The 16,206-nt window shown below is 49.3% G+C and overlaps 2 protein-coding genes across 5 annotated transcripts in view; both read right to left on the minus strand.

The window, feature by feature from the left end:
* Positions 1–11,011, minus strand: part of LOC121715039 (inositol polyphosphate-5-phosphatase A-like) — a 42,746-nt gene extending 31,735 nt beyond the window's left edge. The window contains 1 exon segment of the mRNA XM_042100337.1: positions 10,373–11,011. Within this exon segment, the coding sequence (XP_041956271.1) occupies positions 10,373–10,432 (60 nt within the window). The 5' untranslated portion in view covers positions 10,433–11,011.
* Positions 1,494–16,206, minus strand: part of LOC121715035 (glycerol-3-phosphate acyltransferase 4-like) — a 49,548-nt gene continuing 34,835 nt past the window's right edge. Inside the window, exons 13-14 of one of the 4 annotated variants that reach the window (XR_006033513.1) lie at positions 13,533–15,472; positions 1,494–1,534 (exon numbers count right to left, since the gene is read on the minus strand). Coding sequence is in view for 1 of the 4 variants with exons in the window: in XM_042100331.1 (XP_041956265.1) it covers positions 15,364–15,472 (109 nt within the window). In the remaining 3 variants the exon portion in view is untranslated. Of the gene's footprint in view, positions 1,535–3,048; positions 3,067–6,597; positions 6,625–13,272; positions 15,473–16,206 lie in introns of those variants that run through there. The other 3 variants (XR_006033514.1, XR_006033512.1, XM_042100331.1) reach the window with 3 other exon arrangements.

Raw genomic sequence — 16,206 nt, forward strand, 5'->3', positions numbered from 1 at the left:
CTTACCCAGAATCCTCTGCCTGCAGGAAGAGGCCTTGGGCCCACGCCACCACACAGACACATTACCCAGAATCCTCTGCCTGCAGGAAGAGAAGGCTTTGGCTGGGCCCACATTACCCAGAATCCTCTGCCTGCAGGAAGAGGCCTTGGGCCCACGCCACCACACAGACACATTACCCAGCATCCTCCTGGACACGGGAAACACTGAAGGGGGCTGGTCTGAAAACACAGACCCCATACGTACACAAACACACTCACACAAGTCAGGTGGGGAAAACGCAGAGACCCTATAGTGCACATAGCAGACAACATACAGGATGGGGTGGGGTCATTTTAGCTAGGGAGGGCACGTTCCCATACCAGTATTGATATTAGTTTAAATGTGTCATGTGCCCAGCCCTAAAGTGTACTCTGCTATGATGCCTCCATCCAATTCTGTGTGTGTGTGTGTGTGTGTGTGCGTGTGTCACAGTTTACTGTAATACCCCATATCCCACACAGCTTTCACAATATTGACTCTTCGTGTGGTATTTATCATTTACTTTTCCTCTTGTTTGCCCTGAGGAAGGCAAACGTGCAGTAGGAGAGAGGCAGTTATGTTGGCGTTTTGTTGCTGAAGCATTAGCAGTTTCCTGTCCAGATGATTGGCCTGTTATGAAAGCTCCTAAAAACAAATGACTTGTACACTATTTATTTGACATATTCAGGTCTAATACTGCAACACCACAAGCCGCATAGTAATCTTGAGCAGGTCCCCAAAAGCTGATGAATAGGCTACTGAAACGTCGGCCTAAACTGTAAATATGACGATGTCCATTTCTGGAAGTGTAATGATCGTCTATACTCCGGTTTTACGTCGGGATTCCGGCTAATTCCACTTTAAAAAAACAAAAAAGCACTCGTATGTGTGGGGCAGGCTGTCTCCTGGGTGTGCACGACTCCTTGTGACTACGCTGCAGTGTGGGCCGTCGGGTCTACTGCTACTGTTTCCTGTTCGACTGGGTTGGCCAACGCATCGCCTGCCTGCCGAATTCCCCTGGCAACGGGGTGTAAAGGAACGTGGCCGTGGACGGTTACAGATCGAGATGATAGAGGAGATTGGAACCTTTACTTCGAAATTCCTTTCCTGCAGTGTAGTCGTACGAGGAACGGCCTGACCAACAGAACTCACACCCATCACCACAGCAGGAAGTGGACTCTAGCACGACGGCTCGGCTTTCCCGCTGACGAAAACGTAACGCCAGTGCTAACAGAATATCACCCCCTGCACCCGGCAGGCCAAGAGCTTCTTTCATCATCAGAGACCTGGTCAAGTGACACATGCGTATCGGTTTCCCCACATTCAGACTGATAGCAGTGTGTCCATGTGTGTGGTTTGTGTGTGAGTGAGTTTGAGTATGTATGTGTCTGTGTGTGTGTGTCAGTGTCTGTGTGCAAGCTTGTCTGAATGTGTGTGTGTGTGTGTGTGTGTGTACATATGTGTGTGTGGCAGTGGGTGTCTGTGTGTGCAAGCTTGTCTGAATGTGTGTGTGTGTCTGTACATATATGTGTGTGTGTGTGTCAGTGGGTGTCTGTGTGTGCAAGCTTGTCTGAATGTGTGTGTACATGTGTGTGTGTGTGTGTGTGTGTGTCTGTGTGCAAGCTTGTCTGAATGTGTGTGTGTACATATGTGTGTGTGTCAGTGGGTGTCTGTGTGCAAGCTTGTCTGAATGTGTGTGTGTGTGTACATATGTGTATGTGTGTGTGTGTGTGTGTGTCTGGTGGAGGCCGCTTTGAGGGCATGCTAAATAATGCAGGAGTATGTGCCAGGCTCATGTAAAAGGCATGAGGGGTGAGAGTGGGGATAAACGCCGCTCACCTGAGCCATGTCACACACACTTTTACACCACGCTGCCCATCGCAGGCTCACACACACAGATAACACACACACGGCTACACACACAGCTGCACACACAGCTAACACACACGGCTACACACATAGCTGCACACACGGCTACACAAACAGCTCACACACACGGCTACGACACACAGTTAACACACATGGCTCACAAACACAGCTACACACACGTCTACACAATCAGCTCACACACACGGCTCCTACACACGGTTAACGGCAGGGTAACACCAGGTGAACCAACCATAAAGTAAACAGGTCTACTACTGTGGACTATTTACAAAAGAGTGTGTTACTTAGCACCAACACTATGACACATAGGCTAACATTCAGGTTATGATGACCAATATCATCTGACCACTATCATTAATTGGTCATGATTAGTACTATACTACTGATATCAATGGGTTATGATTACTATCATGTTTTTATCTGTGCTGTTTTTTTTAATTTTGTCTTGTAATTATTTATTTTGCTTTTTTTATGTGATTGTTATGACTATGTGAAGCACATTGGGCTACCGTTCTGTGTATGAAATGGGCTATATCAATAAAACCTGACTTGACTTGACTTTGCCATTAATATTAATGGTTTATGATTGTACTATTATAATACCATGCAATGTTCATGTGTTTTGACCATCTATGGCCAGTGCTATGCCACCATGCTTATGTCCACCGCTCAGTGTCCAGGAGTGTAAAATATGACCTTTGGTGTGTGTGTGTGTGTGTGTGTGTGTGTGTGTGTGTGTGTGTTGTCCTCCTGAAGAGCACCCTGCTCTGACTGTTCTGTTATCTGCAGGATGTCGAGAGCAAAGTGGCTCCTCAAACGGCAGGAAGACAAACTGACGCTGCCGAGCGCCGACCTCAGCCTTCAGATAAACGTGCTAACACTTCTTTCACCGCCTGAGGTCAGTGTGACGAATGTCCTCTCCGTCTTCTAATGGCCAAAGCACAGCAGTGGCGCGGGAACCACTTACACCAAGGTCCGTTTCCCCCCACGCATGGGGGACGGGGGACAGCTGAGCACTCCTTTGCATGGTTACCCAATATCCACCCTGGGAAAGACGGGACTGAATTCTCTGTGGCTCAGATGCTCAATGGGCCATGGCATAACACTGAGTGTGTGTGTGTGTGTGTGTGTGTGTGTGTGTGTGTGTGTGTGTGTGTGTGTCTGGATGGGTATGCATCTGAGTTTGTCTCCACGTATGAGATTGCACATGAATTTGTGCGCATGATTCTCTAAGCGCGCGTGTGTGTATGTCAGTGTGTGTCTGGATGGGTATGCATCTGAGTTTGTCTCCATGTATGAGATTGCACATGAATTTGTGCGCATGATTCTCTAAGCGCTCGCGCCGTGTGTGTGTGTTTGTGTGTGTGTGTGTGTGTGTGTGTGTGTGTGTGTGTGTGTGTAAGGGTTTTAGTGTGTGCTAAATGAGGTACCAGGCCCAGACTTGCTCTGCAGAGGAAGCCGTGACAAAGACACACAGCTTTCCCATATCACCCAGAGACAAAGGGCTGAGGCTGGTCATGGAGGTGGGGGTGGGCTGCCGTGGTCACCACTCCGGGTCATAAATATGCGCTGGCCATAGCCATGTTCTGTGGGACAGCTCTGCTCTGCTCTGGCCATAGCCATGTTCTGTGGGACAGCTCTGCTCTGCGCTCTAGGGCTGCACCCCTGCCTGCAGATGCTATTTCTGTTGCTGTTTACATAAAGCTCAAGCAGTAGCTCCACTCCCCCTCTCACAGGGACAGAGAGAGAGAGAGAGAGAGAGAGAGAGAGAGAGAGAGAGAGAGAGAGAGAGAGAGAGAGAGAGAGAGAGAGAGAGAGAGAGAGAGAGAGAGAGAGAGGGGGGGGGGGGGGGGCTCAGGGTGGAGAGGGAGAAGGGCTCAGGGTGGAGAGGGAGAAGGGCTCAGGGTGGAGAGGGAGAAGGGCTCAGGGTGGACTCAGGGTGGAGAGGGAGAAGGGCTCAGGGTGGAGAGGGAGAGAGGCTCAGGGTGGAGAGGGAGAGAGGCTCAGGGTGGAGAGGGAGAAGGGTGGAGAGGGAGAAGGGCTCAGGGTGGAGAGGGAGAAGGGCTCTGGTCACTTCTGACTGATGTCTCACCCCCTTGCCTCCGTGCTGAGAGGCATCTGAGGTGTTGCTGAGCACCTGCAGGGAACAGCACATGAGGGAGCGCCCTTACGGCTGTCAATCTTATGTCTAGACTGAACTCCATAGCCTTCAAGTGGCCTCGGCATGCTCTGTGTGTGTGTGTGTGTGTGTGTGTGTACACTGGTTTACAAGTGATCGTGCACTGATGAGTGAAAAAAATGAGGGTACAAACAGATTAGCATCAGTATGAGGTCTGACGACTTCAGTGTGTGTGTGTGCACCAGGAGGTCTGATGACTTCAGCGAGGTGTGTGTGTGTGTGTGTGTGTGTGTGTGTGCACCAGGAGGTCTGATGACTTCAGCGAGGGTGTGTGTGTGTGTGTGTGTGCACCAGGAGGTCTGATGACTTCAGCGAGGTGTGTGTGTGTGTGTGTGTGTGTGTGTGTGTGCGCATCAGGAGGCGTCTGGGAGCCTAGCAGCTCATCCACAGAGGGAGAGGAAGGGAGTAGTCTCAGGGTCACACACAGAAAAGATCCTTCAGTAGCAGAGGAGAACATGGACTGGTTCTAACAGAAGAGGAGAATATGGACTGGTTCTAACAGAAGAGAACATGTGATGGTTCTAATTAGAAAACATCAACTGATTCTATGAGGAAGAGAAGAGAACATCTGCTCAGTCTGTCCAAAAGAGGAGAGAATGTGATGGTTCTAACAGAACCTGAAGAGAACGTGTGCTGGTTCTAAGTTCTAACTGAAAGAGAGGAGGTCGAGCACTGGGTCTAACAGCGAGAAAAGAGAACAAGTTGGTTCTATCCTAAACGTAGAACCGAGGAGCTCCTGAAGGCTGTAACAAAAGGCCACAGAGAGCCGCGTCCAAAAATAACTCCTCCAAACACAGCTACGATTCATACGCAGTCAAAATAAATTTCATTACACAACGCACAAAACAACAGTTTAAACGGGAGCAGACGTCAGACATTAGCCTAGAGTCTCCTCTCCTCAGGCTAACTGAATCAAGCCTGAATGGGGCTGGGATGGAGTGGAGTGGAGCACTCCTCTCCTGCAACCGGGGGCTGGCCTCCTCACCTCCCCAGTTTTTCCCTCACAGGGGTCCACCTCACCTCACCTCCCCTCCCCAGCCACAGTTTCTCCTCATGGGGAGGGTGGTAGTGGTGAGGGGTGGGGTGTTGGCACGGCATGACACAGCTCAGACTCGAGCCCATGATCCTTAGCTCAGTCCGTCGGCTAAGACTTCTCCTGCCTGCACGCTGGACCAGATGCTTCCCTGTGGCTTCTCTCGGCGTGCCCTCATGCGGCACTGGGACGCCGCCCTTGGAGCTTTACAAATGGAGACTGTGGAGAGCACACACACTACATTCCATATGCAGGACGGGCGGTTACATGTGGCCAAAAGTGTGCCAGAGCTTTATATAGGTCTGGGTCGTCCCTCACGAGAGAGGCGGCTCGTCTGGCACTAAGAACTAGAGCACATCATAGAATGGCCACAACACAAGGACTCTACAGAATTGCAGTCCAGTCAAATATGTAGGCCAACAGACACTATATTTTCCTGCAAAACCTCAGTCCAGATACAAACAGTGCCAAACACACACACATTCTCTCTCTCCCACGGTTATGCTCACACATTCTCCCTCACACACTTTCTCAAAAAAATAAAGATAACAATTTCCGTGAAAGCTGGATGCTACTACAGTTTTCTTCTACTTTTAGAGTCCTACAGCAGATTTAATGTGTCTGGTTGGTTGCATAAAACAGCCGATCCTGCATCCCTTGAGGATCAATAAAGTATCTATCTATCTATCTATCTATCTATCTATCCCTTTAACCTCCAGGTTCAGATGTAGGAAAGCAGAAAACCGGCCTTGGACAGCCTGCGGGGAGGCTCTCAAATCAGTATACTAAACCTGACATAATGAACAGGAACGTACTAGCAAATCAGTATACTAAACCTGACATAATGAACAGGAACGTACTAGCAAATCAGTATACTAAACCTGAAATAATGAACAGGAATGTACTAGCAAATCAGTATACTAAACCTGAAATAATGAACAGGAATGTACTAGCAAATCAGTATACTAAACCTGACATAATGAACAGGAATGTACTAGCAAATCAGTATACTAAACCTGAAATAATGAACAGGAACGTACTAGCAAATCAGTATACTAAACCTGAAATAATGAACAGGAACGTACTATTTGAAAGAAAGCGCTGGTGATCCTACTGTGGCTTGGTTTGTGAGGACTGATCTGACACTCCCAAACAACCACAAGCCTCCCACACACACACACACACACACACACACCACTTGGGCTGAAGTGTGCTGTGCTTATGCTAGCCATGGGACTTTGCTGAAAATGGCCAGGACTCTAAAAAGGCATGCAGCGCTTGCAGCAAATAATCATGGGTGATAAATCTTTCATTTGAGAGGATAACGTTGCACAGCGTCCACTGTATACACTACACAGTGTGCTACTTAAACATCCATCTCACACACACACACACCCCTCCCTCCTACTCAGATCTCTGCGTGATGTTTTACACACTGACCTAGAGCATACAGGTTTTTCCGTGACGTGGTGCAGCATTAGCAGTGTGTGTGTGTGTGTGTGTGTGTCTGGGGGATCATGGCTTTCACGCTCCACAGGTGCGGTAGGCAACAGGGGGGAAGAGATGGTCTAGTATGGGCCTGTCCTCCACTCCACACATGGCCTCTCACACACACACACGCAGTCTACCATCAGATCCTGCCCATAAAAAGAGAGCAGAGACGCTACGCACGCGTGCGCGCACACACACACACACACACACACACACACACACACACACGTGACCCAGGGGGGAGGGGGTCTCCATCAGCAGGAAGATGGCTTCTTAAAGGAAAAAAACCTCCTCCACACACACACACACACACACACACACACACACACACACCACTTCTTCCTCATCGGCCCTTCCGCCTCCAAGCTGCATACCTGAGATGGGCAGTACAGGAAGAAGAGCTGCTGGAGGATGAAACCGTACGACAGGTTTGGCATCACTGCCGCGCGCGCGTGTGCGTGTGTGTGTGTGTGTGTGTGTGTGTGTGTGTGTGTGTGTGTGTGTGTGTGTGCGTGCGTAGATGTGTGTTTGAGAACGTGTGTGTGGGGAGGTACGACTCATGCTTCCTATAGGTGGAGTGTCTCTCAACACTGGAAATGACAAGCAGTTAGTCATAGCCTAGCTCATGCTAGTAAGCCATACAGTGTTTCACCATAAGCCATGGTGTGTCTGTGTGTGTGTGCATGTAAGTGTGTGTGTGTGTGTGTGTTACACCAAGTATGTCATAGTCAAAGGGCCACAGTCTTGCAGGCACAGTGTGTTTCGGATAGTGAAATGTATGCGTGTGTGCATATGTATGACATGTATGACGTGTCTGTGTGTGTGTGTGTGTGTGTGTGTGTGTGTGTGTGTGTGTGTGTGTGCGTGCAGTCCAAATCAGGCCGACAAGTCAGTCACTGGATGATAAATCTGTTGTTAGACTGAGTGGTCACTGTCCAATGTCATCACCCTTTAGAACTCCATCCCCCCCCCCAGGACTCCACTACCCCAACACCCCCACACACAGCCCTAGGGCCTGCTGGACATCTGGAGCAGTGTCAGGACCTTCTACTTCAGGCTTTGTCCACATCTGGTAAAGTAAAATAAAATCACCAAGTAAAAAAAGACTGAGGACATATATGTCCACCCCCACCCCAGTGTCCCTGTGTGTGTGTGTGTGTGTGTGTGTTTGTGAGTGAGTGTTTGGACAGATGAGACAAGCGTAGTAAAAATAGGATCCTGAGAGCCGTCAGAGCCAGATAAGATCTGTTTACAGGCATCCCCCATCCTCCAGCCACAATGGGAGCTGACATGTTTTCAACTAGTGCCAAATATGGCCAGGGGAAACGTGGTCCTCGGCCAAATTTCCATGAGTGCCGGCACCTCCCCCCTCCCCCACCACCCCCCCCTCCCCCCTCCCCCAACCCTTCTCGCGCACAATAGACCGGGAGCCCAGGCCGGGCTTAAGTTCAAAAACAACACAGCAGAACTTTCCCAACCCTCAGCTTCAAGAACCACCTGCTTCTTAAACAATTACAATCACGCAGTTTGCCACCCTAACCACAGATGATATAGCCTACAACTGCATATGACTAGAAGGCACACAGTGTCACAACTTCACAGTGTGACGGACAGTCATGCTCTTGCACAAAGCAAACTATTTCAGTAAACGTCTTCTGAATCAACCCCATTCTTCCTGCCAATGGAAACATTAGATGCACTTCTTCATGTCATCGCTTAGGCTAATGCAGGTGAAGCATGGCATGTTTACGGACATGAAACATTTCATACACAGATGCATATCAACGGTGCTTTGCATAAATAAAATCAAAAGGGAAATCAAAAAGGAAAAATAAAAACCGAAGTGCTTCAAGACTCCTAAAACCTGTGTGTGTGTTTGGACTCCTAAAACCTGTGTGTGTGTTTGGACTCCTAAAACCTGTGTGTGTGTGTGTGTGTGTGTTTTGACTATTTTTCCTCGAGGGCCCACGCCATGCCGACACACTCTGACAAGCGGCGGGCGACAGGTTTTGGCCCGGCGACGACTCTGATTTGGCGCAGCTCCGGGCCAGACGTTTGAGTCGGGCCAGAACCTGACCCGTACCTGCCTGAGACTGATGCCATTTGGGACGGGTCCCCATCTTCGCCCCCCAGCCTGACCCGAGGACCGCAGGCCGATGTGAGGGTCGGAAGGGGGTGGTGGGGACGTGATTAAGTGAGGACCGCTACGCACAGACTCCTGGCTGGAGGACACTCCTACAGAGGAGTGGACCCGGCAGGTCCTCACCAACACGGAACCCGACCTGGTCAAGCATCAGCCTCACCTGGGTTCCTATGCTGTTCTAAGACAGAACAAACATCCTGCCGCTGCAGCCCCCAAACGGAGCCCTGCGGTAGGTAGGCTAACCCTCTACTGGACTTCTCCCTGCTGCCCAGTGCTGGATCCCATCCAGCTCCCCGCTACTGGACCTGTCCTGCAGCAAAGCCACAGTCGCTGAAAGCTCGGGGTCACTCGCTGTGATGGGCGTTGGAAGTCACAGCTTTTATCTATGGTTGCTGTTATGGTTATGGAATTTGGCAGATGTTTTTGTCCAAAGCGACTAACAGTAGGCTACATCAACTTAATCTAAAACATGTGTGCCAATGAATTACTGTAGAATATGTCCTTATAACATCAGCATTAATCCACATCTAAAACTATTCTCTGAGCGGCATTCCTTAATCCGGTGAGTAGCCGAGCTCCTCTATGTGCTATCTAAATTTAGATTAAATGGATAACACTTAAAACAATTATTAAGAAAGTGCGGTGCTTTTAAACTACGTTCGTTCGACAGGTGATACCCGAAACTATGCCGTCTTTTATTATAACCACAGTATAACTAGGCTACGGAGGTCAACATGTCACCCAAACAAGTAAAAAAGTAGATTAAAACCACTTTTATTTGCTTTTTTATTGTGATGTTTATAGTCTCCCTTACACACGTTACTCGAGTAAGCACCTCCAAAGAAACGTAGTGTTATGAATTTGTTTCTCGACTTGGCGGTAGTACTTTTAAACGTGACATAGCCATTTCCTGTTTGATTTGAATACACACACAAACTGTGATAGGTGCTCAGCCGCCCGCGGGTTCAGTCGGTGAGCCAACGTCCCCAGCTCACACATCAGGCCGTGACAGCTCACTTTGGATGGGGGAAAATAGAACTCAAGGCCGCGGGATAGGCCCGCTGCAATACTGTTGGATACAGTTGTTTCCAGCGAATTACTTTCTGTCAATAGGATACGAGAACACGCCCAAGTCATGTTCTGGCCAAGAAGCGACATTACATTGTAATTTTACGGCTCTGGACCCAGATATGTTTTGAAGTGTGTGCGAAATACTGTACTTCTACTTCTTCAGCTCGCAGTCCGAAGAAGCCATTTCAAGGAATAGGGGCCATCTGTAAACGCCCCTCTTAATTTTGAATTAGCTTCAAGCAGTGGGCAAAGTAGCTTAGTTACCACCTCACATACCAAGAACGTGTTTGTCAAGACTGGAAACAACCAATTAGTTCCTCGATATCGAGTTGCCCGTTATCACCTGTAGAAATTGCAACTTTACCTCAATAGGTTAACATTACTTTGTCATATTCTAGTAAAGACAGATAAATTACAACACAGTGTCTTGTTTCAAGCTAATTTACGCGCACGCACAATCTACAGTAGCCTAGGTTTGAAACAAAAAACCCTACCTTATTAAACCACCAAGCGCCTGAAAAACAAATGTTTGGTTAAAGAGGCTACTTACATTGTCAAATAAAGATCCAACATTGGCAGTCACCAATAAGATGTCGGTGTAGCTTTCCATGATAAAGATCGAAATTCCAGAAATAGTCCAAAGGGATAAAGCAGGCAGGCGCTCCTTCTACCTCAAAGAAAACGCGTTGGCGTTGAAAATTACAAACAGCTTACAGACAAGATTATATAGCTCTATCTATCTGGCGCTGAGGACATAGTTCACAGACTCCTCATATCGATTGGCATCGTTCATCGTGAGTGTTGCTACACCGCAATAAGAATTGTCGTAGGCTATTCAGGCTTTCGCTGAAGGAGGCAGAGCAATGTCTTGATTCTTCAGATCGTCGTAGTAGCTGAAGCAGCCATGTCGGCTCAACGACACCGCGCGGGGAGGATTTCTGCAGGTCTCCTCATGATAATTGGACTAGGCTCTTAGGTTCTTAACAGACTTAACCGGGCTCCTTTGCATCTGCAGTAGTTCCTGGCTCGCCGAAGGAGGTGAAGCCGCTGTTTTGTGCCTCATGTCCTCCGGAGCTCCGCCTCGTCAATGCAGCGCTAACGTTACAGGCTACGACACTCAAACAAGCATACGGTCGTAGCACGCAGGCACGTTTCTGCATAGGCAAAGCCCACGTTACCTTTTAATAAATTCAATATTTTAGTGAGCAAGACGTCCTTGTCCTACTTTTTTTTAATTTCATAGCCTACTTTCCAGGAAATTCAAAGACACAGAAGGCGTGCTAGAGGTCAAAGCTGTAGAAACACAACTTTCATACACCAGACTCTTGTGTAATAACAGAGCAAGTGACCCAACTAATTTTGAACGGATCACCAAATTATCTGTGTCCCAGAGCTCGTTCAGTTTTGGCTGGGGGCCCCGCAGCAGTTAGCCTCACTGGGAAACCACAGCACTAGATGTTACAGATCTCTTAGAAGGTTATCCTAGTTAGTTGTGTTAAATGCACAATGCTTTTTCTGCACAGAGTTCAGTGTTCGGGGTCCCTGGAAAGACGGATCAGTCAGTGTGATTAGCCATTTGGGCAAATTCAGGAGGCTTAATGGTGGGGTCCGCTGTCGTGAGGGCGCTGCACTCCACAATTAGAATCTAAAAATATCCTGTTTTCTGCAAACCCCATTATTCACTTCCAGCCCGCACTAACACAATCACTTCCTGGCCCTTAAGAATTCCTTGGAAACGGTCAACTTCCTGGTGAGTGTCCAAATCGACACCCTCGTTGTGTTCCCCTTCTTTACATTGAAAAGAATACCTTCGGTTTCCACAAAAATACTGTAGAAAGGGAAGGAAACCATTAAGACCAAATTATTTTATCTCTATACCTTCATTATTGTTGGCTTTTTATCCCCAAATATAATTTAGGCTATCAACCACCCAAACTGAACGGCAGACTCATTCCCATGTGTTAGGTGGCTGTATGTGCAGGGGAACAGAGCCCACTCCCCAGACTTGAGGATAGTTTTCTGACTGAGGGGTTTGTGGCTCAGACTCAGCGGTTTGCTTGTGTAGGCTCTGGTGAAGGCAGCACAGAGCAGTAGTGAATGGGAAACCCGACTTAACTGAAAGGAAGTCTTGGCTGGACAACGTGTGCCTGCCTTTCCTTTTGGCCTGCAACTTGTGTGTGTGTGTGTGTATGGCTACAAAGAGGATCAATCTGAAGACAATAATCCTGACTGAATGCTGCTTTTTCTTTCTTGAACTCTGCGAGGCACGCTGCCCATAAGGCCCAGCAGGCTCCTCGGCAGGTCGCCCAGGGGCGCGTCCCCCGCAGTTTGTGCCCAGCACAAGAGCACCCACCCCCCCTTTGCAGGCCTCCGTCAGTCCATGGGGCCCCTCAGGCATTTGCACCCAGCATCTCAGTCAGAAGTTTCCTACACTACTGGAAGCACGCAGTTGGGGGACATCTTAGTGAAGTCCTGTGAGGGCAAAGGTCTGTAGTGTGTATAGTAGAGTGTATACTGAGCAGCAACTGTTGCAGGCTTGTCTCAAGGCTACCCAGCAGGTTTTAGGCGTTATCCGCTACCTCCAACATCCATCACAGGAGATTATGAGAGTACCGTGCTTGAAGACCTGATTTGCATTAGGCTCCAGCCACTTCAATCACATTGTCACTTTGTGTTTATGGCTGGATTCATTTCTAATCTCATCATCACTTTATATTGATGGATGGATTCATCTCTCGCTCAGCTCCTTATATGGTAGTTCACTGAATGTAAAATATGTTTGTTATTGATCACTGTCTTGATATTGGCCATGATTATATTTCCCTGAAAGTGTCACATTAGAGTAAACAGTCGGAACACACAGACACATACACATAATGAGCTTGACATAACTGACTGTTTATTTTGTTGGATTACAGTACTGGATGAAGCTGAACTGGACGCACACACACGATTAAAGCACTGGGTTGGTCCTGATCTGAGAAGGATGGCGTCGGGCCTGTGGGGTGAGGTGAGGTCACAGGTGCGTGGGTGGAGGGGGTCGCTCATCAGACGCGCAGACAGGCGTGCGGGCGCACGTCATACACGAGACAGGCAGCGCCCAAGCTCGTCTGGCGCGAACACGACGGAGGTAGAGGAGCTGAGCTGCGTGGGATCACCACGCTCGAGTGTCCAGCCCTCCGGGCAGAGACGAGGCGAGATGAGGGCAGCCTCGACGGCTCTGCTGCGCGGGAGGCAGCCAGGCCTGGGCCGGGTCTGGCCCACGTCTCAGACGGCTCTCTGAGGGGATCCCTCCGCCGGCGCAGCGCCGACTTCACAGGGACCTCCACTCCAGCCTGCTGACCGGCAAAAACCCCCACCCACGCACGCACACACACACACACACACACACGCACACACCCCCCACCCACACACCCCACCCACGCACGCACACACACACACGCACACACCCCCCACCCACGCACGCACACACACACACACACCCCACACAGCCCAGGTGTGACTAGTGTGGGACCAGCAGCTGTTAGAGTCTAGTCTACTGATCATCCAGCTCAATCGGTAAAGGAGGAAGACTACATCTCCCAGCAGGCCTCAGCAGCCTGGCTGGCTGCCCTGGCAGCAGGGTGCCTGTGTACAGCAGTGAGCGAGCAGTAGCTTGTTGGGTTTGTTGTAGTGGACAATGAGTGTCTGGGGACGCAGTGGCTGGTGACGTGTGTGTGTGTGTCGACGTGCCTCAAGTGATGTGGGCTGCAGGTCTCCTTCAGGACCCCTGGAAGTGGCGCTTCACTTTCTGTCTGCATCTGAATTGGCTGAATTGACGTCATCACAGAACAACTATTTCCAGTTTGACTTGGTTAGTGGGAGCTTAAGCATATTGGACACGCATACATGCACAGACGCACACACACACACAAAAACAGACACGCGCAGGCATGCACAGTACAGATAGACACACACACACACACACACACTCTCATTGCCTCTCTGTCAGTGGGAGCTTAAGCATGCACCCAGAACCAGCATGTCTAGTTTTAGGAGCTCCTGAAGGGGGCCAGGCCAGGTCTGGTTTATTCACTTTTGCTTCCTCACACACGCACACACACAGACACGGCATGTCGCGCTGTGCTGCAGGCCAGGGCAGCCGTAAAACTGTATGGGAAATGTGTGTGTGTGTGTGTGTGTGTACGTGTATGTGTGTTACGAGCGACTGTCAGTGTGCGACGGCGTGACGCTAAGCAGTGGCGAGTCCTGACGCAGGTCAGCAGGAACACACGGAACAGTGGGACCCCCCCCTCCTGCTCTTCTGACCCTCCACGCCTCCTGCTCTTCTGACCCTCCACGCCTTGCATCCGCCAAGATGCTGACCGCCGGTCGCTTTGGGACGCAGACGCATAGATGGAGCCTGCTGCCATGGGGACAGTAGCCGTGCCCGTGTGTGTGTGTGTGCGCGTACGTGTGTGTGTGTGTGTGTGTGTTGCTGCTGCTGCTGCTATCGGGACAGTAGCGCCGTGTGTGTGTGTGTGTGTTGCTGCTGCTGTGGGGACAGTAGCCGTGCCCGCATGTGTGTGTGTGTGTGTGTATGTTGCTGCTGCGGGGACAGTAGCCGTGCCCGCGTGTGTGTGTGTGGGTGCGTGTGTGTGTCTGTGTGTGTTGCTACTGCTGCTATGGGGACAGTAGCCGTGATGAGCCGATAACATCACACTGGAGGTACATAATGCGTGATTGACTGTCTTCCAAAGTCTTTTTTTCTTTCCAGGAAAAAGAGCAAAGACTGATTGGAGAAAAAACAGCATGTGAATTGCCCAGAACAAACAGCCCTGTGCCCAGCGTCAGCAAATAGCCAGTGTGGCCGCCGCGGGGACGGGCAGAGCCTCTATACCCCGATAACGAGTCAGATTCCAGGAATGGTGCTGTGGATGCATCAGTCTCCATCCATTCTGCTGTTTGAACAGAGGCACTCTGCACTCCTATCTGCCACACACAAGCACACACACAGCCATCTGTCTGTTCTCCCAGCAACACAAACATGTAAAACCCTTAACATTATTAACTAGAATAACAACAGAAAAGATTATCAGACCGGCTAAACAAGATAAAAAGAGATTATCAAAGAACAAAAAACTTCCACACACAGAAGTCATAAAAAGCTATAAACGTAACAGACATAATACACAGGTGCAGTTACAGGTCTCTGATGCAGCAGTCAGTGGCTGTCAGTGGGTGACACGCGCACGCGCACGCACACACACACACACACACACACACACACACACACACACTGGAGTGTCGGTGGTCTTTACTGCCAGACAAACACAACCGACGGGGCCCATGAAACACTGTTCTTGTAAAAGTCAGCTGCAGTGACGCAGACGGCCCCTAGGTGGTGCTGTGCCTCATTCTGAATTCTCCCCCAAAATGGAGATGGATTTCAATCGTTTTTCTTTTCCTTTTTCTCTCCTCCCCTCTTCCTCTCTCTCTCTCTCTGTGTCCATCTCTCCCTGCGTCCACACGTGAGAGTCGGGGTTCCGGGTTCCTGGTTCCTCAGGAGCGGCTGCGGTTCTCCTGCGCTCCCACCAGGATCTTGCTGTACAGCTTCTGCTGCTCCTCTTTAAACGTGTCCTTCACTTTTCCTCGCTTCAGGCCGCCATCCCTGCACACACACGCACACACACACACGCACACACACACACACACGCACACACACACACACACGCACACACGCACGCACACACACGCACGCACGCACACACGCACACACGAGCACACACGCACGCACGCACGCACGCACGCACGCACGCACGCACACACGCGCACACACGCACACACGCACACACACACACGCACACACGCACACACACACAGAAACACACACACAAAATAAAGTCATAAAGTAAAAAATACAAGCCCACTACTTGGACAACATATCTGCAATCCGAGCCCTAAACACCCTAAAAATGAGCTTAGGCGACATTGCGTTTTTGAAGATGTATTCTATGAAACGGGTGCCATTTGCGTTCACAACATTTGTTGAGATGCGTAAGGCACAAACTAGAGCCAAAATGTGTTTCTAAAGCTGGTAATTCAAGGGCTCTTAACATGATGTGCAAGAAAATACTATTCTTAAGTAAATAGACGATCACATTATTTTTAACCATTTTTCACAAGTGCATGGCCTTTTCCAGGTGTCTGGGTTGACCGACATGACATTTACATCTAAAATATCACCACATAAATGTTATATTCTCATCAAGCTTTTGTTATTTTCATAATTAAATATATTTTCCTGATGACATTCAACATATTTATTTAGAATAAAATCATGTTTTTTTGATTTTGCGTCCCCTGGTTTGCCTTAAAACCCACTCACATTAACATGCTTTGTCT

This window comes from Alosa sapidissima, chromosome 8 (assembly GCF_018492685.1).
Source record: "Alosa sapidissima isolate fAloSap1 chromosome 8, fAloSap1.pri, whole genome shotgun sequence".
NCBI lineage: Eukaryota > Metazoa > Chordata > Actinopteri > Clupeiformes > Clupeidae > Alosa > Alosa sapidissima.